General features: G+C 57.6%; 1 protein-coding gene across 2 annotated transcripts in view; it reads right to left on the reverse strand.

Moving 5' to 3' along the window:
- The window catches only part of EHD4 (EH domain containing 4), a 75,382-nt gene continuing 53,223 nt past the window's right edge, over positions 1-22,159 (reverse strand). Inside the window, exons 1-4 of one of the 2 annotated variants that reach the window (XM_089310136.1) lie at positions 17,260-17,488; positions 16,631-17,043; positions 7,653-7,817; positions 1-2,719 (exon numbers count right to left, since the gene is read on the reverse strand). In XM_089310136.1, the coding sequence (XP_089166262.1) occupies positions 2,183-2,719; positions 7,653-7,817; positions 16,631-17,043; positions 17,260-17,473 (1,329 nt within the window). In that variant the 5' untranslated portion in view covers positions 17,474-17,488 and the 3' untranslated portion in view covers positions 1-2,182. Of the gene's footprint in view, positions 2,720-7,652; positions 7,818-16,630; positions 17,044-17,259; positions 17,489-22,159 lie in introns of those variants that run through there. The other variant, XM_002717963.6, reaches the window with a different exon arrangement.

Raw genomic sequence — 22,159 nt, forward strand, 5'->3', positions numbered from 1 at the left:
GGGGTTTCTGCGTAAGTTTATTGATCAGTCAACTGTGTCTTTTTTTGATACTTCTAAATAGGATTACAAAATAGAAAAAATATACAGAAGCACGTGTGTTAATTGCACGGGTTAATTTGCCACACAATCTGACACACTCTTAAATTAGGCCACGTGTCCTGGTCGACTCAGCCGCTCTCCATCCTGGAGTTGCCCTTCCGCTACCTTCCAGGGGAGGGGACAGTAAAACGCATTCCCATCCTCAGGGTTTGGCCCCGGGCGTGGTTCTGGGCATGAAGGGCTGCCTCAGTACACCCGTGGCGGGTACCCTGAGAGGTTGTAGAGGCAGGCATTGGGCGCGGTCCTTCCATGGAGTCAGGGAGAGAGCTGTACGGTTCAGAGTCTAGGCGCCCCTGGCCCAGGCACTGGGCCGCCCTCTGGGGAGGGGGTGTTAGCAGGGGTGTGGTGCGCGTGGCAGAGGCGGCGGCGGGTGGCATGGCTGGGGTTTGCCTGTAGGCTCGCTCAGCCCAGCTGTTCCCAGCATTTCGGAAGCCAGGGCGTTAAGTGCCGCATCACGTCCTTGTTTTCCACGGGGAAGGCAGCCCCGCCGCTGCATCCGCGTCTCCGGACAGACATGCGCGGAGCCCCCCGCCCCGCTGCCCATGCGCACTCTCACGGGACCAGGTGCGCGTGTCTCCCTGTGCTTCTCCACGCCAGCTGCGCTGAGCTAAGGAAGAGCATTCTGAACAGGAAGGCAGCTCCAGGGCAGCCCTGCGCCCCGGACAAAGCGGCGACCCCCAACCCGCCCTGGCGGCCGGGGGGGGCTCACATCTTGGGAAGCCCTTGTGGAGGAACTTTGCAGGAGCTAGCTGCTCATCTGACAGGGCTGGCATTACAGGTGTTTTTCTATGAACCTAATGAAGAGTGCGCATAAAGACTAAAAACCACACGAGGCACTTGCTTCTACAACTGTAGAGGTGAGCTAGGCAGCCGAGGGCTGGCACTGGCAGGAGTGCTTGCCTCCAATCACTCTCCTCTTCCACCTGCATCAGTGGCAGGAGCCCGGGGAAGGCGCAGAGGGGCTGTGGGCATGTCCTCCGTTTCCGGGGCTGCAGAAATAGTGTGCAAGGCACCTGCTGCCCACTGAGCAGGGAGTGCAGCCGCGGGAATCAGCACCTCCCGGACACAGGCGACACAGGCCAGCGGGGCCGGGGTCTGTGGGGGACTCGGTGGAAGCTCCCCTGCCCCCGGGCAGCATGCAGGGGCCGCCCATCTCCTGCCTGAGGTGGGCATTCATGACTCGACAGCTGTTGACCAGGAGGCTGTATAAGATATCATTTTGTTTCCGAACAAGGGCTTTCATCTTGTAAGAAAAAACCACCACCCTGGATATACTAAAAATGCGTTTTCTACAAAAGCGGCATGGAACTCCAGCAGACCTACCTCTCCTCAACACCCCGGGCAGGGCTGGCCCGGGGCCTCGGACACTGCTGGAAGCCAGACAGGTTGCCTTGGGGACCCTGGGTGCTGGGGGCACTGAGGACGCCGCCCTGCCCTCACCGGACTGGGCTGCGCTTCCCGGACCCACCAGCCAGGTAAGCTAACCCCAGACCTTAGTGTGACCCAGAGTGCAATCCCAAACTCGTGCCAGGGAGTCCCCAAGCTCTGACCAAACACTGCCGGGCTGGGAGGCCTGGGCGGGCGGGGGCGAGGGGCTGGGGCTCACGTGGCCGGGGGGCAGCCTGTCTCCCACCTGGGCCTCTGTCTTCTTCTCTTTGGTAGATGGTCTGGAGAGAGCTCTGTCTCTCACTGCTCTCAGTACAGTCAGAAATGCGATAAACTAAATAAATAAGGTTATGGCTGCTGGCCGGAGGCCCTTTGAGGGAGACAGGCCCCATGGAGGTCATGGCTGCTGACACGTGGCTCGCGAGCCGCCCCCGTGAGCCCCATTTCCCTTCCTGCCATGCCCCCAGGCTCCTGGGTGTTCCCTGGAAATCTCCCTTTCTGTGCAGCCCCCCGGTCTCCATGCCTGTCCTGCAGTCCCTCGGATTGTAACAGAAAGTCAGGGGATTTGAGAGGTGGAAGGACCTCATCTTCATGGTGTCCAGTGTCTGGTCTCCCATTCCACAGACTGGGAGACTGAGACACAGAGAAGGCAGTGTCCAGCCCGAGGTCACTGGTGCGTCAGCGGCCCCGCCGCCCATCAGTCGGCCTTCGGCAGGGACTTCCTGTGAGAGGGGGGCACGAGGTGGGGGGGCAGGGTGCTGGGCAGCTCGTAGCCGTCGAGCTTGATCTTGATGAGGTGCTTGGCCAGCGCGAACTCCTCCTCGTCCAGCATGCCATCGCAGTCGCAGTCGGCCAGCTTCCAGATCTTGCCCAGCACGCTGTTGGGCAGCTTGGAGGTCACCATCTCCTTCTTGGCGTTGACGCCCGAGATCTTGCCGTTGATGGGTGACAGGGTGTAGAAGAGCTCATCGTAGACGGGCTTGTCCTTGGCCACCACCCAGTCCTCCTCGTCGGCACCCTCCTTGGCGCCCTCGCCGTAGCCCTGGTTGAAGGGGCCCTCGGCGGTGCCGTCGAAGGCGCCGCCCTGCACGAGCTGCGTGGGCGCGCTGCTCTCCTCCTGGCTGATGAGGCTCATCAGGGACGCGATCTTGGTGCTCAGCATGTTGTCCACGGCCTCGATCAGCTTGGGCTTGAGCGAGTGGAACTTGGAGAAGTCGTAGTTCTCCAGCTGCTCCTGCAGGGGACAGAGCACAGACCCGGTGACCTGGCGCTCTCTCTCCGGGAGGAAGCAGGCAGGGGCCGCGGGCGGGAGGTGGGGGGTGACGGATTCCCCCACCACCCCCTGTGCTCCCCCAGAGCTCTCTCCTGGGGGGGGAGGGTGGGTCTCCTATCCAATCTCGCCGGGTCCAGGCGAGGGTTTCAGAACCAGAGGCAAGGTGTGTAGGATGCGATGTTTTTAATCTACAGTAGCCAATCTCTGCTGGTGGCCCCGCGAGTGATGGCAACCACCTAGGGCTTTGAGAAAAGCCTCTTTCACTCCGCACTGGAAAATCACTGTTTTATTTCTCAAAGTGAGTTTAGGACACACTTCAGTAGGTGGGCACAGCCATCCTAGGAGGGAGGGGATAGGATTAGTAACCCACATCTTTACACGTATGCGGTGCAACGTGATGTTCTGATACAAGTGTGTATTTGTAATGATCAGATTAATTAAGCCATCTGTCACTTCAAACATTTATCATTCCTTTGTGACAAGAACGTTAAAATCCTCTCTTCTAGCTACTTTGAAACACACAGTGTGTTACTCCTCCTGTGCAACTCAGCACCGGAACTCCCTCCTCCCGCGCTGGTACCGCAGAAACAGCCTTTCCTAGCTCGGCTCTGCTGGGTTGCACCTGCACGCCTGTATCCCCCTCATCCGTCCATTCAATTATCCACCTGCCGCTCCTTCACCCGCCTCTCATCCATCCCCGCTTTGTCCATCCTTTCAGTCATCCACCCATCCGTCCATTCATCCACCTAACTATCCTGACCCACCCCTCTGTCTCTTGTCCATGCATCTTCCCGTCCCACGTTTACAGGCCCGGTCCTGCGGCCGGGGGACAGAGAAACCCAGAAAGCCATGGCCTCAGCTCAGAAGGCGCACGCGCGGTCCAGGCGGAAGGACACTGCGGTTGTTTGCCTCCCGTCTGCTTTCAAGACGGACTTGAACAAACTGAAAGGGGAAAAGGGAGCATTACCATGTATGGAAGCCATGGGGAGGGACAAGCCAAGGTAGGGAGAGAGAGGGAGAGGACGGTGTCCCTCACAGCGGACGGCAGAGGTCAAGGCAAGTCCGCCCCGTGCGCAGCTCCGGCGCCTCAGCCGCCTGGGCCCCCCAGCCGCCTGGGCCCTCGGGGACCTCACTGCCTGGGGAGAGACAGCCCCCGCTCACTGCAGGAGACGCAGTCCGCGCGCGGCCTGCACCTGACTCACGCAAGGCTGTAAAGAGGGGCCCTGGGACCTAACGGAAAACGGCGTCCAGGGCGCATTCACAAAGGTACAAATGCTCCAGGGATGGCAGCTTCTCCCGCTCTCCGGGCAGAATTTCTCCATGGACAGTTCCAGAGGGGGCCGGGGAGAGGCCGTGAGGGGTGCAGCAGGGCTATTACGGGGGAAGTGGCGTCATCGTATACACGCTACTTTTATTACAAGAAGCTGAGAAAAACGGTGAGCCAATATAGAAATCTCAAAAAATATATAACCCCCACCCAGCAAGAATCATCGCTAAACATGTTTGGGAGTGCATTCCTAGTCATTTTTAACACCCATGCACACTCATATGTGTTCATTGAAATAACCTCACACGATTGTATTTTTAAGAGATAATGTGTCATATTTGCCATATTCATTTTTATATAATTTTATTCTTTTTAAAAATTTTCACAATTTATTTGAAAGATGGAGAGTCCATCTTCCATCTACTGGTTCACAATAGCTGGGGCTGGGCCAGGCCAAAGCCAGGGATCTGGAACTCAATCCAGGTCTCCCACATGAGTGACCCAACCATATGAACCATCTCCTGCTGCTTCCCAGGGTGCACACTAGCAGGAAGCCAGAGTTGGTAGTGGAGCCTAGGACTCCAACACGGGACACAGGTGTGTCCCAAGCGCTGTCTCAACGGCTGTGCCAAACACAGGTGCTTTACCTTATTCTTCATAGCTATGTAGCAGTGAACCTGATGACCGGGTCATCCTTCATGTAGCCTGTGCCCGTAGGTGGTCCCCAGTGGAGAATCAACATTACGGCACGAGGGCACAGGGCTGGCGTCTGCAGTCGAGCCCCGAGCAGCCGACGGTGGAGGGGCCAGCGCTGACACTTCTGCAGGGCAGGGTCTCCGAGGCCCTCCTCAGGCAGCAGGCTTGGCACCATCCGTGCAGGGCTGTGCTCACACAGAGCGGAGGGGTCTCGAAAATGGGTTCTGGTGTGGGTGCCCCTCATCCGCCTGGCAGATCAGGCCCCGCCATGAGCACACACAATGCTGCCAGCACTGTGGGCTCCTGCTGCTAACCCTGCCAAGGGGCCTGAAAGCAGAATGTCCTGGAGGAGGGGAGCAGGCGTCCTACACAAACATCCCAGTGCTGCCTGGAGTGCCCGAGGGCACGGACTCCCGCAGGACCGCACCACGGCTGAGCCTGGGCGCTGGGCACACACACAGCCTCAGGGTCTGGCCAGGCTGACGCATGAGGGCGATGCCCACCCAGGCTCGCTACAGCCCGCAGGGGACACGGGTTCCTCCAACAAAGCTCCGGAAAACTGGGGAGGGGAAACAGCCACACACTGGCGGGGGCGGACAGGAAGCAGCCCTCTTCCTGTCCCGAGGGGCACACAGGAAACAAACCCTGCACTCTCGTCCCCGTGGCCCCCACCGGCCTGACCGGGGAGTGCGGGCTCCAGGATAAACCCTCGTCAACCCTGCCTTCCACCAGGGTGCGTCCCCAACAGGAGGCTTCCTACCAGGATGAGCACCGGAGAACGCTGGGGAATCAAAAGATTCACCCGTGCCAGTACCTGGGGTCCAGCTGCCGCCGCCCAGGAGACAAAGGTCAGCCCCCAGCCTGGGCTGGGGAGCCACCATCCCATGCCTACTCATTCCGGCACTGACCACAGCAGCTTCCGGCCCTGGGGGAGGAGGCTCTGCGGCCTCCGCGTGGCCAGGCCAGTCCTCAGCGGTGGCGGGCAGCACATTCTCCGTGCAGTGGGAGGGCACCGAGTCAGCAGGAAAGGAGGCGAGCCCACATTCCTTCCATTCCGCAGTGCTGACGCATCTGCGCCCAGAGTCAGCATCCTCCCCGCACGGGGCCCTGGCCCCTGCCCTGGTGCTCGGAAGACACCTTCACAGTACACCCTTGGCTTGGGTCACCCTGACCAGCTCAGTCCACGAGGACAGGGTGCTCTCTCGTGACCCTGATGTGTGCCAAGATCACGAGACGTCTCCGAGCTCGTGCCTCTGCCCAAAACGGAGTGCCCGTGCTGTACAAGTTGTTCACTGCTTTATTCTGGGGCTGAGAACAGTGACTGGCCTTGGGGTTCAATCACTGTTTCTGGGATGACAGAAGAAACTCAGGTGAACCGGCTGTGGGTCAGGCGGGACGCCTCACTCAAGCCCTCAGCCCTCAGGTGCCTGGGGTGGGCCAGGCCCACGCAGGAGCAAGGAACGTTCAGGCCCCTGCTGTGTCCTCCAGCTGTTCCCAAAACCATGACTTCCTTGTCCTCCTCCCCAGAGACCGCTCCTCTGTCCCTGCTCTGAGAGGCCTGGGTGTCCCCCGCCTCAGCCTGGCCCTGGCTAACTGGTCCCGAGCAGCTCTGGTCCCAGAGTGTGTTCCCCATGCAGTCGGGGCTCTGCCGGGGGCCAGTGGGAGACAGCCCTGGGTCTGGGAGCAGTGTCTCTTTGAGGGTGCGGCACTGCTGGGAGTGTCTCCCTAACTTTCACTTACGTCAGGACACCGAGTCACCTCCTGAAATGTCCGAAGGACACCAGGGGACGGCTGTCCGACGACTTGGTCATGGGGTGCAGGAGGCCACAGTAGCCCTCAGCCTCACCACCTGCTGACCAGAACAAGGCCTCTTCTTTACTCTCTGAGTGCGGGAATACCTATTTCACTGCTGGGAGGAAAGACATCTCTGTGTTTATTTGAATAAACATTGTGAGATCACTATGACCAGCTCCTGGGCACCTGATGCACGGCCCGAGCCCAGGCACAGCGAGGCACCAGTGGCTCGGTGTAACCCAGCCTGGCAGGAGTGATTTATCAAGGCTGACACTGAAATCCCTCTCAGTGCCAGAACCCCCTTCCCTCCTAACCCGCGGAGCCCGCCTGCCTCTGCTGCTCCCAGCGTCCTACCCCAGTTCCCCCTCCCGTGGCCGGCAGCTCCCAGCCGCAGCGCCTGTCCTTGTGACCTGCACTCTGCCTTCAGCGCCGGAACTCCCCGTGGCCCAGGGCAGTCAGCGCACAGCTTTGTGTGGCCTAAACCTGTAAACAAGGTGCTTCCCCCAGCACCCTTTTAAATAAACATATTTTAATTCACTCTCTACCATTTTTTTAAAATAATTTGAAAGGCTGGGAAACAGAGACAGGAAGAGGGGCTGGCTCAGGAGGCCATGACTGGCACACGCATGTCACACTGGGGTGGCTGAACCCAGCCCCCACTCAGGCCCAGACCAGTCCAGAGAGGTTCTGACATCAGGGGGAGGGCTGCCGGACACCAGCCTCGCGACAAAATCCTCCCCGAGTCCCGTGCAGCCCAGCCATGGCCGAAGAGCCCTGTGCACCTGACAAGCCGCCTGAGCACATAATCCCACAGGCGGGGCAGGGCTTGGGGAAGCCCAAGCAAGGTGACCTTCAAAGCCATTCCAGCTCTGATTCCCTTAAGGTTCTGAGATTCCAAGACCAGGTGCTACCTCCACAGCCAAACAACCTCATGCACACAGATGTTGTTCCTCTAATTTTTCCACATGTCGACTTCTGCTGAAAGGCAATTTCTGCCTCGTTTTAGGCGCCTGTGATCACGGATCAGCGCTCGGAAGACCAATTCATTGCATGCTCCTTAGCCACCCCCAGATGTCCCCAGGAGGCAGCCAGAAGACATGGCATGGCACCTCCAGCCCTCGCTCCCCCCGTCCATACCTGCATGGCCTTGACCTCAGGGAAGTCCCCCGCGGACACCTGGTATTCCCGCTGCAGCTGAATGTAGATTTCAGGCAGTCTGCTGATCAGTTCCCGCTTCTTGTTTTCCTTTCCAAACATATTTGGCATCTCCTTCTTCAGGTAGCTGATGATGTAGGCGTGCACCTGCAGGGGTGCAGATCCGGTGAGGGCGTGCCATTTAGAGTGCACCAGGGACGGGACAAACAGGACTGCATCTCCTTTGCATCGTGACCCCTAATGGGTACCCACTGTAGAACCATGCTCAAGGAGGGAAAGGCCCCAGGGGCAGGGGCTTAGACCACCCAGGGAGAGTAAGTGGAGAAAACCCCACCACTGGGGGCTGGGCAGAAGAGGAGGAACCAGAAAAAGACACAGGGAGGTGGAATGTGACAGAGCAAGGGGAGAGGTGGTACCAGCTGAGAGCCTCCCGCTTTCCAGGTGGGCTGGCGACATTCGACGGGGCAGAGCAGGGCTGGGTGGGGCTGCACAGAAGAGTCCTCTTGGTTCGCTGTGCTGAAATACACCCCCGAGGAAGAGCCACCACGCCACGGGTGAGTGGGGTCTCTGTGGGGCCAGACCAGTGTCGGTGCAGGAAGCGAGCAGGAGGGCACAGAATTTAGTCTGGCGACTGACCAGCAGAGCTAAGAGAACCTTTCACCTGGTGCCCGGAAGCACCAGGAAATGAAACTGGAGGTGATGTGAACGGCTGATCTGCACAGAGATGGCGCCGGTGAGTGATGGGATCAGAATGCCACAGCCTCCCAGGCGGTCTGCAGGTGCCGGGATCCCTGCAGACTGGCACACCAGTCATTCCTGGGTTTTTTTTTTTTTTTTTCCAAAAAAAGAGATTTATTTATTTATTTGAAAGGCAGAGAGAGAGAGATTGAGATCTTCCATCTTGTGGCTTATTCCCTAAATGCCCACGGCCGTGGGGTGGGGCCAGGCCAAAGCGAGGGTCTCCCACAAGGGTGGCAGGGGCCCAAGCGCTTGGCCCACCACCAGCTGCCTTCCTAGGTGCATTATCAGGAAGCTGGAACAGAAGCAGAGCAGCTGGGCTTGAACTCTGACATGGGATGCCGACATCCCAGTGGCAGCTTAACCCATAGCACCACCCAAGTCATTTCTGCAAGGCCAGCTGCCTGCCCAGCTGGGTGGCAGACACTGGCTCTGGGAGAGGGAGCCCGGAGGCCTGGAACCCCTGACCCTGGGGGCTGGAGTGGGGGTTCCTGCAGGGGGAGCTCTGTGGTCCTTCCGTGCCCTTCCTCAAGGTTCCCCCTGCCCCTTGCGTGGAGCCGACTCCAGGACAGCGAGACCTACTCCTTACAAAGCCCCCTGTGTACAGCCTGAATTCTACAGGGTGATTTAGAAGTCAAGCAAGTAACTAAAATGAGAGGCTGGCCAAAAGAACAGTGATTACAAAAGGAAAATGACGATGCAGCTATGGAAAATCCTGTTAAGGAGAACAGACGTGTACTGTAACCTCGGGGAAGAGTGGGCATTAAAGAAAGGGGCAGGGGCTGGCACTGTGGCGCAGTGGGTTAAGGCTCTGGCCTGAGGCGCCGGCATCCCATGTGGGCGCTGGTTTTAGTCTGGCTGCTCCTCTTCTGGTCCAGCTCTCTGCTGTGGCCTGGGAGGGCATTAGAGGATGGCCCAAGTCCTTGGGCCCTGCACCCACGTGGGAGACCCGGAGGAAGCTCCTGGCTCCTGGCGCATCTCCGGCCGTTGTGGCCATTTAGGGAGTGAGCCAGTGGATGGAAGACCTCTCTCTGTCTCTACCTCTCTCTGTAACTCTTTCAAATAAATAAAATAAATCTTAAAAAAAAAAAAAAAGAAAAAAAAAGAAAGGGGCAGGCATTCTGCAGCTCAGCCGAGGGGCTCGGCGGGAGCGCGGTCCTGCGCTGGACGGGCCTGGGGCTCACGCGTGTTCCCCTCCCCACGCCCGACCCCGCCCTGTGCAGGGCTCATGTGACCGTGAGCACACCTGCTGCTGGCCTCCACGGGTCCAGCTTTGGAGTGACTCTGAAGCTTCCAGTCTCCGGCAAATTGGCTCATTTCCTGAGTTTTCAAGTGAGGACAACTTGAAGCACGATATTTTCAGAGACACAAGCCAGCTGAAGTCTGGGAGCCCTTCACTCAGAACTCTGGGCTTTGACTGCACTATGTGGGGAGACCAGCATTCTCAGCCTCGGACAGCGAATGCCCCGCGCTGTGTGGGTGGGGCTGGGCAGCCACGTAGCACGTGCTGGCGCCACCGCGCTCTGTCCTCTTGCTTCACCACCGCGGCCTCGGCCTGGGAACCTCTGTTCCTCCAGAGCCAGGCCCCACCTGAAGCAGGAAGCACCTGGCTTCCCACCCCCAGGGGCTTCTTACTGACACGCCCCGGCCCAGAACCTAGCACACGGTGCCTCTGAGCTGCCAGCCCCTGACCAGGGAAGGCCTAATCCCTGCTCCTGTGTCCAGCGGCCTGCCTCCCAGCCTTCGCCCCTTACAGCGGGCACCCTGTTCCTGACACTGCCTGGAGACTGCTTTGCCTGGGCTCAACTCAGGCGCTGTGCACCTGCCACACCTCTCCACCCACTGACTGGCGCCTGCTCTGTCATCTCAGACCTGTGCTGTGTACTGGCCGAGGACCAAGGCTGCTGGGTAACAGATACTAGGTCTCTGATGCCCAGAGCTCACCGGGTCTCAACCCCTACCTCCTCCCACCTGCCTGGTGTCACCTGAGTCACGGCCCTCAGGTGACCTGCTCATGCTGCAGGCTGCTCTCTGGCCTACCTTCCACTTCCAGAAAGTTCCACTGGCCTGTTCTGCCAAAGCCTCTGCATGTCCTTCCTGGAGTGTCCCCAGACAATAAGACAGGCTCAGAGTCTGTACCCGGGGCCTGAGGTGAGGAAGTTGATTGAGTCACACGGTAAATGGCAATTCTGGGAAATGCAAAGATTGAATTTGGAAGGGATCCCTGTATTGAATTTAACTCCCCGTTCTGGGAAATTCATACGAGGTCACACAGCTCATCGGGAGATGCGGAGTTGGCACTAGCATCCGACGGCCTCATTCCTGTCCTAATGGGATTAATTATGTTCTGTGGGTATGAATTAAAATTGTATTGACGCTGCTGAAAATCTGGGGCTCAAGACGAGCTGTGTCCTGCGGAACAATCGTTTGGAAAGCTGTGACCCCCGGCGTGACGTCTGCTCACCCCCAGTCCCCTAGGGGGCTCTGCAGGTCGCCTGCTCTCCCTTTCCCAGTGCACTAGAAGCAGGTATCACTGCACACAGTGCAGGGTCACTGCACACAGACCTGGACCCCGCACCCTCCAGACCCTCGGCCGACAGAGGGGCTCAAGGCCACGGCCGGTTTCAAAGGCTCCCTCTTGCCTTTAAGGGCCAAAGATTTCTGCAACTGAGCACTGGACAGAGGGCCAGCCCTGGCCACGGAAGGAAGTGGAAACAGCCTGAGAGCTGTTGTTCTCTGTAATGAGATAACACGAATGGAGAATGGAGAAGTAGGAAAGAGAAGAGTGGGGACCAAGAGGAGAGGGAGGGAGGGAGGGAGGAGGGGGAGGGGAGGAGGAGGAGGAGGACAGGGAGAGGGAGGGAGGCCCCACTCCGGGCTCTGCTGGAGGCCTGTGTGTGTGTGTAAGCCCAGCTGGAGGAGTGCAGTGAGCATGGAGACGCAGATGGTTAGTGCATCTGAAAGTGGGTTTAGGATGATATGTACACCTTCAGTTAACGAACCAGAGCCTCCCGAGAGAACCCACGGGCAGACAAAAGCTCGAGACGGTGCGGGCAGAGAAACGCGGCTGGGTCATTCCTGCTGAGGAGGGGTTTGTTACTCTGTTCAGATCGAAAGGGATCTGAAGGCATGTGGGCTGCGGGCTGGTCTGACGCGGGCCAGCCTGCCGAGAGGCGTCCACGCGTGGGCCCGAGTGCTGACATCCACCCGGCTCAGGGCCGCCGGCGCCGGTGCTATTTTTAAAGGGCTGCAGGGGACCAGGCATTAGAGCAATCTCGTCAGCCGCTGACACAGACTCTCACCCCTGAGCTGGATCCAGCCGGGAACAGAAAACGCTGATTTCTCCACAAGCAGCCAGGAAATCCAGGCTCTGCCCACAACCCACGTGTGACCGAGTGGGGAACGCGTTTTGAAGACTGAAGCCCACAGAATGACGGAGTCCCGAGTCACTGCTGAGCCCTCCCCTGCCCTCTCATTCCTACTGCCTCCTTCCGTAAATGCTGCCTCATTTTTTGTTGAGCAAAGATTTCCACAGGGGTGGGCCCCTTTCCTGTTCTTGGGCAACACATTCAGAACGGGTGCGGGCTGACCGTGAACTTGGGCTCGTTCTGCTTCCATGCACTTGTCCTGTAACTGCTGCCGTGGAAGAGTCACAGGAGGGCCCGGCTTGCTTTCACCTGGCTGTTTTAACTACAGTTGAATAAACTGAAACGATGTTTTCCAAATCCTTGTTTGGGCCTTCCCAAAATAGCTCACTCTCAAGAATCATTCAGAGAGCACTGACTGGTGTCTCAGTACGAGCAGCCTTCGAAGAAGGGCGCCCCCCCACCCACAGTCCGCGATGTGATCTTGAGGTTAACCAGAAACACTCAGCAAAGTTTCTTGTTCCTCGAAATAGAGAGTTGTTAGACACACACACACACACACACACACACATTTAAGTAGGAAAAGCAGGGAAATCATTAAATTGCGAGAGCTCTCTGGTGAAGTGCATCTGTTTCTCATGTTGTCAAAATGTCACAACACTTGGAGTCTGACGAAGATAAGCAGGTACTTGCTGCAGCTGATGGGCCACGGCGCCACCACTTATGATGTCCTATGAATAGACACACTCCATGCTGCATCCCAGGGCTGACACCTCTTGGGTCAACCCCTAAACCTTCACTCGTACTTGGGTTTCTGAGGATGGAGGGCTCTGTGGACCAAACAGACCGACAGACACAGAGGCAAGGGCATCGGACAGGAGCTATCGCACGTGCTGTCCACTCTGGATTCCAGGTGCGTGCTTCCGGCCTGGCAGGCGGACTGGCGGGGTCTGCATCTCTATTTTGGAACTTCCAGGCTATGAAGGCTCAGGGAAGTAGTTCACCTTTCCCAGATTGCTCATGTGTGAGATGAGGGTGCTAAAGCGATGGACAGGCTCCAGCAAAACGACACAGGCCAGGCACACCATGCAGCTTCTGGAACCCCATCTGAGGAAAACTGGAGAGGAGCGGGGTAAGCTGCCGCCTGGGACCCCGCATCCCAAATCAGAGTGCTGGTTAGAGGGGCCGGCACCGTGGCTCACTTGGTTAATCCTCGGCCTGTGGCGCCAGCATCCCATATGGGCGCCGGGTTCTGTCCCGGTTGCTCCTCTTCCAGTCCAGCTCTCTGCTGTGGCCAAGTGCTTGGGCGCCTGCACTCGTGTGGAAGACCAGGGAAGCACCTGGCTCCTGGCTTCGGATCAGTGCAGCGCCGGCCGTGGCGGACATTTGGGGAATGAACCAATGGAAGGAAGACCTTTCTCTCTGTCTCTCTCTCACTGTCTATGATTCTACCTGTCAAAATTAAAAAAAAAAAAAAAAAGAGTGCAGGTTAGAGGTTAGAGCCGCATGCTGCAACTGCACTGCTTCTGATCCAGCTCCCTGCTAATGTACCTGGGCAGGCATCCGAAGACAGCCCAAGTGCTTGGGCTCCTGCCACTCATGTGCGAGACCAGGTTGGAGTTCCAGGCTGCTGGCTTTGGTCTAGACTAGCCCGCCCTGGCTGGTAAGCCCATTTGGGGAGTGAACCAGCAGATCTCTCTCGCCATCTGTCAGTCTGTCTCTCTCTGTCATCCTGCCTTTCAAATAAATAAATACCAGAGAAGATCTGGGTGGGTGGCAAGTGGCACAGTGACTCAGACGCCGGCTAGAGCGCCTGCAGCCCTCATCAGAGCACTGGGCGTGGTCCTGGTTCTGCCTCCAGTCCCAGCTTCCTGCTGACGTGCACCCTGGGAGACAGTGCGGATGACGCAGGACTTGGGCCCCCCACCCGGGTGGGAGCTCTAGATGGAGTTCCTGGCTCCTGGCTACAGCTTGGCCCAGCCCTGGGGAGTAGACCAGTAGATGGAAGATGCCTCCCTGTCTCTCAAAAATAAACAAATAAATGAACATTTGTAAACATTCCAAATAAAGGAAAACTGGATCGAAAGAAAGATTACTATACCAAAATAAAATCGCTTTTAGGAAAAATAAACACTCCCAAGGGAAGACCCATGTGCCTCCTTGTCCACCGAAGCCAACGCAAGTTCACAAACAGAGCGCGCAAGTGCAGGAGCCGTGGACGGGCGCCGTCGGTCAGTGCCGACTTCTGCTTCTGTTTCCCGTCCCTGTTCTCAATGTGGCACTGTCCTGTGAGCCACTGGCACTGAGCGCTCTGGCTGCACAAATCTGCACTGCAAACGTTTTCCTTTGTGAAGAGGAACAAGCCAGAAGCTATTCTTAGCAAGGAAAAAAAAGTCCCAGCTTTCTTCCTATACGTAAGCTCAGCAAGCTGCACCAGCCACCCCCCGTGGGCACAAGGCCCCACTCTCCACGGCGTGCGGGCACACAGCAGCACTCTGTCTCCAAACCCAGGCCCGGGCGGCCCCTGCAGGAGGCCCGATATTCATTCATTCACTCATTCATTTATTCATATGACTGAACACAGCTGCAGCCACTGGGCCCTCAGCAAAGACTGGACAATTAAAAATGTCAGGGGTGGGCAGTTAGCCTAGTGGTTAGGACGCCCACAGCCCACAGCCCAGAGCCCCGAGCTCCAGCTCCCCATCACTGCGGACGCTGGCAGGCAGCGCTGAGAGCTCAAGTGGTTAGGGTCCTGCCACTCACAGGGGTGACCGGGACTGAGTTCCTGGCTCCCAGCTCCGGCCCGCACTCAGCCCCAGCTGCTGTAGGCATCTGGGAGTGAACCGGCAGACGGGGGCTCTGTCTGTCTCTTTCTCATCAATGAAAATGTCCATGTGGATTGAAATATAGATTAAAAATGTATTGAAATCTGAAAAGGCCACGACATGAGCTACCTGCTTTGGGTCTAAAACGGTGTGGGTGTCACCCGCCCTGAAGCTGTACCTGCTGGCAGAGAAACGCCACACGCTAAGTGGAGACACTTAGGACGTCATTCGCAGGCCGTACAAACTTATCAGCTCCCACGTGAGCCTGCTTAGAGTTGCTGAATTCCAGGGCCCCCGCGGCTGCGTTGGCAGGGCCACACCAGATGACTTCGCAGGCCTTACAGGGCCGGGTCACAGAGCTGGCAAAACAGACCTGCTGCCAAGCCACAGGCCCAGGAGGGGTGCCAGGGAGAAGTCATTTTGGGAGAGCTGCAAGTAAGTGGGTTTGCAACCTCGTGAGCCCGAAGAACAGCCCTGGGCATGGGCGCAGAAGTGGCCTGCGGGCCGGAACGGCAACAGCCCGGCCAGGAAGGCAGGAGGAACCCAGGGACTCACACTTTGCGCAGTGGTACGGGAGCCTGGCATGGACGTGCCCCGGGACCTGAGGTCCGTGGAGGGGCATCAAGAGCGAGGAGCTGTGTGGGGGCGCTGGCAGGCAGGGGCTGTTTTTCTCCAGGCAGTGGAGCTGGGCGCTGCCCTGCAGCAGAGGTCATGGGCGGGGGGCAGTGGGGAGAGGTCGGAGGGCTTGGCCACAGGCACTTGGGCACCCTGCTCAGAGACCCACAGCAGAGCCTGCTCCTCCGTCAGCACATCTGCAGCACGGGGCCTCAGCTGCTCTCCTCCACCAGGCAGGCCCCCGGTGCTGAATGAGCACTGACCCAACGGTGCGAGCAGTGAGGGCTACAGAGGCTGACCTGCTGTGCCCCAGGCTGGGCCAGTGGGCCTCCTGGGTCCTTTGCCCCCAGCAGGTGGAGGGCAGAGGAGCTGACCTCGCTTCCTGACCATGCACCAGCCCATCTGGAGACTGGTGCTCACTGAAGGGAGGGGCCTGAAGCAGAAGGTAGACTGGAAACCATGAGGCCTGACTTTTAGTCCTGGCTTTGTTGTCATGGACACGATGGCCCTGGGGAAATCACTTTATCCTACCTTGCCCTTGGATAAGTTCAGGGAGTCAGCATGGACCTCCGGGTCCCAAACCCGGCTGCTCACCAGGGTCACCAGGGGATCTTCACACACAGGGGCCTCCCTACATCAGGAGCTTCGGGGCAGGGCTTGGGAACGGCACTGCTTAGGCCCCCGGTGCTTCTGATCCACAGCCTGGTTTGGACTGTGCTGGGACGGAGTCTGCAGGCACAGGCAGCACCAGAAGTACCAGGACAGCGATTTTACGAAACGCCCTTGTTTTCTATGCTATCTCTTGGGACAGTGGCCTGCTCTTCTTCCTCAGAGCTGCGGCAGAACTGCCTCCATCCTGGACGGGGCTCAGTGGACTGCCACTCTTCCATGCAGCTGTGCACAGCACACACTCCTGCAGCTGCTGCGAGGCTTAGTCATGAGGCCAGGGAGCTGGAAGCCACAGCCTGCACGCTCACAGGCCATGGCCCAGGAAGGGATGGGCTGCGACTCCCAACCAGCACCCTCTGCGGGTCAGCCTGAACCAGCCTCGCCGCTGGGGCTGGGGGTGGGGAGGGAGGGGTGACATGGGGTTCCAGCCGCGGGTGCGTGGTGCGAGCGTGGCCTCTCAGCACCCCGCTGGCCCCATGAGCGTCCCTCTTTCAGGTCCTCCACGTGGCGAGCACGCTGACTGCGTTTCCTGTGCACAGGTGCTATGCCAAGCGCTCAGCTACACTGCACCCTCCTAAGGGTCCTAAGAGGGTCTTTATCAGCTCCAGGTCTGTACAGCTTATGTCATCCGCCAAGGCCACAGGGACAGGGACTGGTCTGGGGGCTCTTTTCCCAACCTATCCCACACTCCAGCCCGCCAGGCTCCGGGCTCAGGGCCTCCTGCACCACGGGGCGTCCCCCGGCTCACCTTGGCCAGCCTCGCTCTCTTGATGAGGTCGTTGAGTTTGCGCACGGCTGCCTTCTGGGGAAGGCTCTGGATGTCTCTGAAGAGGTCTTGGGCCTCGGCCTCGAAGAGCCGGCGGTTGTCAGTGTTCTGCAGGGGCTGTGCCCAGAAGGAGCCAATGTACACGCGCAGCACCTCGGGCGTGTTGATGACCTTGCCCAGGGACCACATGAGGGCCCCGTACACCCGCATCAGCTGCTGCGTGTCCACCTGGTCGGCCTTGTTGAGCACCACGCGGATCTTGTCGTCCTGGCCCCGGAAGGCCTTGATGGCTTCCGAGAACTCGTCCGAGATGTCCAGCTTGTGAGCGTCGAAGAGCAGGATGATCCTGTCGACCCGCTCGGCAAACCACTGCAGGACCTGGCAGAAGTCATAGCCTGCAGGGAGAGGAGGGCACAGTTACGGGGGCTCCCAGGGTCCTGTCTTCAAGCTGGAGGCAGGGGGGGCCTCACGACCTGAAAATCATTTCCCCCGGGGCCCCGGGCTGGGTGCATGTGGTTAGAGCTGGGGCCTGTGGCTCCCGGTCACGGGGGTCAGCTTTGCTTCCGTCCACATATGTGAGTCTAGGAGCTTCCCATGCACTCCTCATTTACCTGCATAGCCATGGGACCAGGGCTCTGTCCCACCCAGGACGACGGGTCCAAAGCTCTTATTTCTGCCCAGTCTCACGCTGCTGGAAGCACTCAGGAAGGAGAAGGGAGAAACCAGAGACTGCGTGGAGTCACAGGGGTGCAGCAGGCCCGATGGAGGAGTGGCCCTGGCGGGACCCAGGCCGGCAGGGTCTGAGGTCAAGGCCTGTCCAGCCATAGCACTCGTGCTATTTCTAGCTTAAGTGTTTTATAAATATTTTGAAAAATTATGATGTCTCTCAGCCATTCTGTGAAATAGTCCCTTGCCAATTTCTTTTTATAAATGACCAGATCCACAACAAATTCTGTTTAGCTCACACTGGCCATGAACCAATTTGATCCAAATCATGCAGCTAAATAAACACTCTTCAGCCTGAGGTCAAGACACTCAGGCATGTCCCCAGGGAGGCAGATTCCCATGGAAAGCAAACAAGCGGAGGCCAATCCCACCCCATTTATTTTTAATCTCAAGGTGATGGGCAGGAGGAACAGCGCCCCAGTCCAGCCTGGCCTGCACCGAGACCGCCTGCCCTGACTCCCACACTACTGCTGTCCCTTTTTCTTTTCAATTTTACAAAGTCTCAAATACACAAAGTTTGTGGAAAATAGAATTAAAAGGTAGATTTGTTTTAGTGCACAAAATTTTGAAATCCATCCATATTTTTTCTCTTTTAAAGATTTTTTTTTATTTACTTGAGAGGTACAGTTACAGAGAGAGAGAGGGAGAGGGAAGACAGAGAGAGATCTTCCATCTGCTGGTTCACTCCCCAAATGGCTGCAACAGCCAAGACTGAAGCCAGGAACCAGGAGCTTCTTCTGAGTCCCCCATGTGGGTGCAGGGGCCCTGGCACTTGGACCCAAGAATTTGGGCCATCTTCCACTGCTTTCCCAGGTGCATTAGCAGTGAGCTGGATTGGAAGAGGAGCAGCTGGGACTTGAACTGGTGTTCTAATATGGGATGTTGGTGTTGCAGGCAACGGCTTAACCTACTGTGCCACTATGCTGGCCCCTCAGATACTTTTGAAAAGCAAGGGGTTGGTGTTTCAATGCCAGTGTCCCATATCTGAATGCCTGAGTCTGACAGCCACCTCTGGTTCCTGACTCCAGCTTCCGCTAATGCAGACCCTGGGAAGCAGCAGTGCTGGCTCAGGTAGTTGGATTCCTGCCACTCGCATGTGAAAGCCAGTGGAACTCCTGGTTCCCAGCTTCGGCCTGGGTCCAGCACCAGCCACTGTGGTCATCTGTGCAGTGACCAGTGGATGGGAGCTCTTCCTCTCTCTCTTTTCCTCTCAAATAAATAAAAATTAAGAATAAAGATAAAAGCAACTCTGGCTTTCTTAAATAACAAAACACTATGCAGCAGGGGAGATGAATCAGTCTTCACATCTCCACTGTCAACACAGGCACGTCTCCCCCCAGAAAAAAATGCATTGCACAGGGTGAGAGCAGTATGACCTCGCTCCTGCGGATTGTTAACACACAAAGCCAAACTCAGTAGCCCACGGATACGTACTACAGCACAGCTCCAAAACGGAGCATCAGCCGAGGAGCCGGGCGGCCTCTGGGCGTGTGGGGAGTATGGGATGCAAGGCAGACTGCCCGCAGTGTCTGGAGGAGAACATGCATTAAGCACAAAGCAGTTGGCAGACTGAAGTTTCCTCGCACCTGGCGAACATGTGTCAGGGGGGCAGCTGGACAAGCAGATCAGGTTCAGAGGCTTTTTAAGTAAGAACGTGACATACAGAAATGCTGAGCTGCCATGTGCACTCCCCGGAGGGTGGCACGTCTGGCCCGGGTCGTCCACATGTTCATTTCCCACTCTGCCGCCCAGCGGCACGCCCTGGCCGCTGGGCAGTGCTTGGGCCGAGGGCCGAGGGTGCCTTCACCTCCTCCAGCAGCCAGAGGGGGAACGGCACACATGGCGGGACGCCAGAGCTCAGAGTTAAGATCCACCCTGAGTTCTGTCCCTGCAAGGCTGTGACAAATGGCCTCCCAGGAAACCTGAGCGCTTCTGTCGCCGGACACTGACTTGGGTGCAGGTGGCCTGGGCCACAGCAGGGAGATTCTCAGCAGAGGAAGTGACGCACGGTCCCCTGGTGCTGGGTGGCTGCCCGGGAGCCGCCCCAGGAGGCCCTGCACGGAGCTGATCCACTCATCACTTCGCCCAACCATTCCCTCCCTCCCTTAGTCTCGCTGGGGGTTGGAATCAGGTCCCCGGGGGCTGGGAAACAGGAGAGAGCAGATGTCCTGCCCAGGTGCACACTGGAGTGGATGTGAGTTGCTTTTTGCCGGAACCCTCCTGTTGGGTGGGGGGGTGTCCCTTGTGGGCCATAGAACCTGAAGGTGTGACATAGTTGCCTGCCCTGCCCCTTAGCAGGTGAGGGGCCAGGTGGGAGATGTAGAATTAGACATCCTCCATTTCCTTCCACCAGCGTGGGATGCTGCACCCTGAAGGGAAGCTGCAAAGCCACTGGGAGAGAACAATGGAGTCACGGGGAAGGCAGTTCAGGGGAGCGGCTAGGACGTCCCTCGGGACACCTGGCTACCACATCGGAGTGCCTGGGTTTGAGCCCCACTCTGCTCCTTACTCCAGCCTCCTGCTATCTTGCACCCTGGGAGGCAGCAGCTGATTGGCTCCACAGCCTGGGAGGCAGCAGCTAATTGGCTCCACAGGCTGGGTCCCTGCCACTCCACCTGGGAGACCTGGACAGAGTTCCTGGCTCCTGGCTTTGCATGGTCCAGGCCCTGTTGTTGTAGGCCTTTAGGGAGTGAATCAGTGCAGGGGAAATTTCTCTGCTTTTCAAATAAATAACTAAAAACTTAAAGGGAGGTATTTATGGCAGTGGTGGCTAAGCTGAGAGTCTGATGGTGGAGGCTTCCCCCTGGCCCTTTCCCGAGCCTAGTTCTCGCTTCTTCCCCCGAATCTGTGAGCAATCTGAGATTCCCAACATCGCTCTCAGTGCCAAAAGAAACTCCTCCCGCCGGGCAGAGAAACGCAATGCAGCTGTCAGCACCTGTGCTGGTGCCCATTCAGCCAGGACATCACTCCTGCTGGGGGCCCCTTCAACAGCACATGCACTCCCGCCTTAGCTTCGGTTTGGTTTCTCATAGTGAATTTAAATGCCTTTTAAAGCTTCGCTCCCAACGTGGGGGACGGAATGAGAGCTTACTGGGAACGGCTGCCAGATGTGAGTTTGCCGCACGTGCAGGCGAGCCTCGGGGCCACGGTCTCCTGTTTCAGTCACTATGCAGGGCACAGGAGGCAGAGCTCCGTCATCCAGCAGGTGGAGGGCGGAGGAGGAATGCTGGTCACACGTCAGGGAGCAGAAACCACCCAGGGGCTGGGAAGAGAGCCGGTGCCGCGCAGATCTTTCCAAGTTACGACTGTGATTTTACCGTTTTTAATCATTATAAGTGTTTAGTTCAGCGGCATTCACTACACTCAGACTGCTGCCAAACCATCGCTACCACCCAACTGCTAACCCATTAAGCTAACTCCTCTGGGGCCGGCGCAGTGGCGTAGCCATAGCGGGTAAAGCTGCTGCTGTCTGTGACGCCGGCAACCCATATGGGCGCCAGTTTGTGTCTCGGCTGCTTCTCTTCTGATCCAGCTCTCTGCCAAGGCCTGGGAAAGCGGCGGAAGATGGTCCAAGTGCTTGGGCCCCTGCACCCATGTGGGAGACCAGGAAGCTCCTGGCTTTGGCCTGACCTAGCCCTGACCACTGTAGCCATCTGGGGAGTGAACCAGCAGATAGAAGATCTCCACCCTCCCCGCCCTACCCAGCCCCACAGCTCTGACTTTCAAATAAATAAATAAATAAATAAATAGATAAAATCTTTAAAACAAACAGTAACTCTCCAGTGCCTCCTCTCCCCACGCCCTCAGTAGTGTACAGGAGTGGAATCGGGAGTCACGCAATGTTTGTTCTCCTGTGACTGCTTACTTTACTCTGCGTGACGTCCTCAAGGCTCACCCACGGTACAGCATGCGGCAGAATTTCCTTTCTCTTTAAGGCTGACTAGGTCTTCTCGGTTCTGAATCAGGAAGGAGTCAGGCACCAAACCCCTAGTTCCAAACGTCCCGGCTGCTCTACCTTTCACTCATCGGCTCTTTAGTCTGCCTCCCACAGGGAAACAGTGGCTCAGACAGATCTAGGGACCGCCGACTCTCAAAGCATGGTGGTGCTCGAACCAGGCAAAGGGGCTGGCTGCAGTTTAGACTCCCAGGCCCCTTCCCAGAGCCACAGGGGCTGGGCTTGATCTGCATTTTAAGCTTCCCAGCTGACTGCGACGTGTGGTGAAGTTTAGGACCGCCGTGGAGAGTGAACACTTGGCGGGCACAAAACGGCACATGTTTGTGTTCTAGCTGGTTAGCAAACAAAACAAAAGCATTTAAAGTGATTCCAAAAAGTTCCCAAGAGTTGGTTAGATGGGGCATCGCAGAATTGAGGAAACCCAGAATTATGCTCATTTAAAGATGGATTTGAGCCGGCGCCACAGCTCACTAGGCTAATCCTCCACCTTGCGGCACCGGCACACCGGGTTCTAGTCCCGGTCGGGGCGCCGGATTCTGTCCCGGTTGCCCCTCTTCCAGGCCAGCTCTCTGCTGTGGCCAGGGAGTGCAGTGGAGGATGGCCCAGGTGCTTGGGCCTTGCACCCCATGGGAGACCAGGATAAGTACCTGGCTCCTGCCATCGGATCAGCGTGGTGCACCAGCCGCAGCGCGCCGGCCACGGCGGCGGCCATTGGAGGGTGGGTGAACCAACAGCAAAGGAAGACCTTTCTCTCTGTCTCTCTCTCACTGTCCACTCTGCCTGTCAAAAAAAAAAAAAAAAAAAAAAAAAAAAGATGGATTTGAAAATCC

This window comes from Oryctolagus cuniculus, chromosome 12, assembly GCF_051225735.1.
Source record: "Oryctolagus cuniculus isolate XC-2025 breed Fujian yellow rabbit chromosome 12, ASM5122573v1, whole genome shotgun sequence".
NCBI classification, from domain to species: domain Eukaryota; kingdom Metazoa; phylum Chordata; class Mammalia; order Lagomorpha; family Leporidae; genus Oryctolagus; species Oryctolagus cuniculus.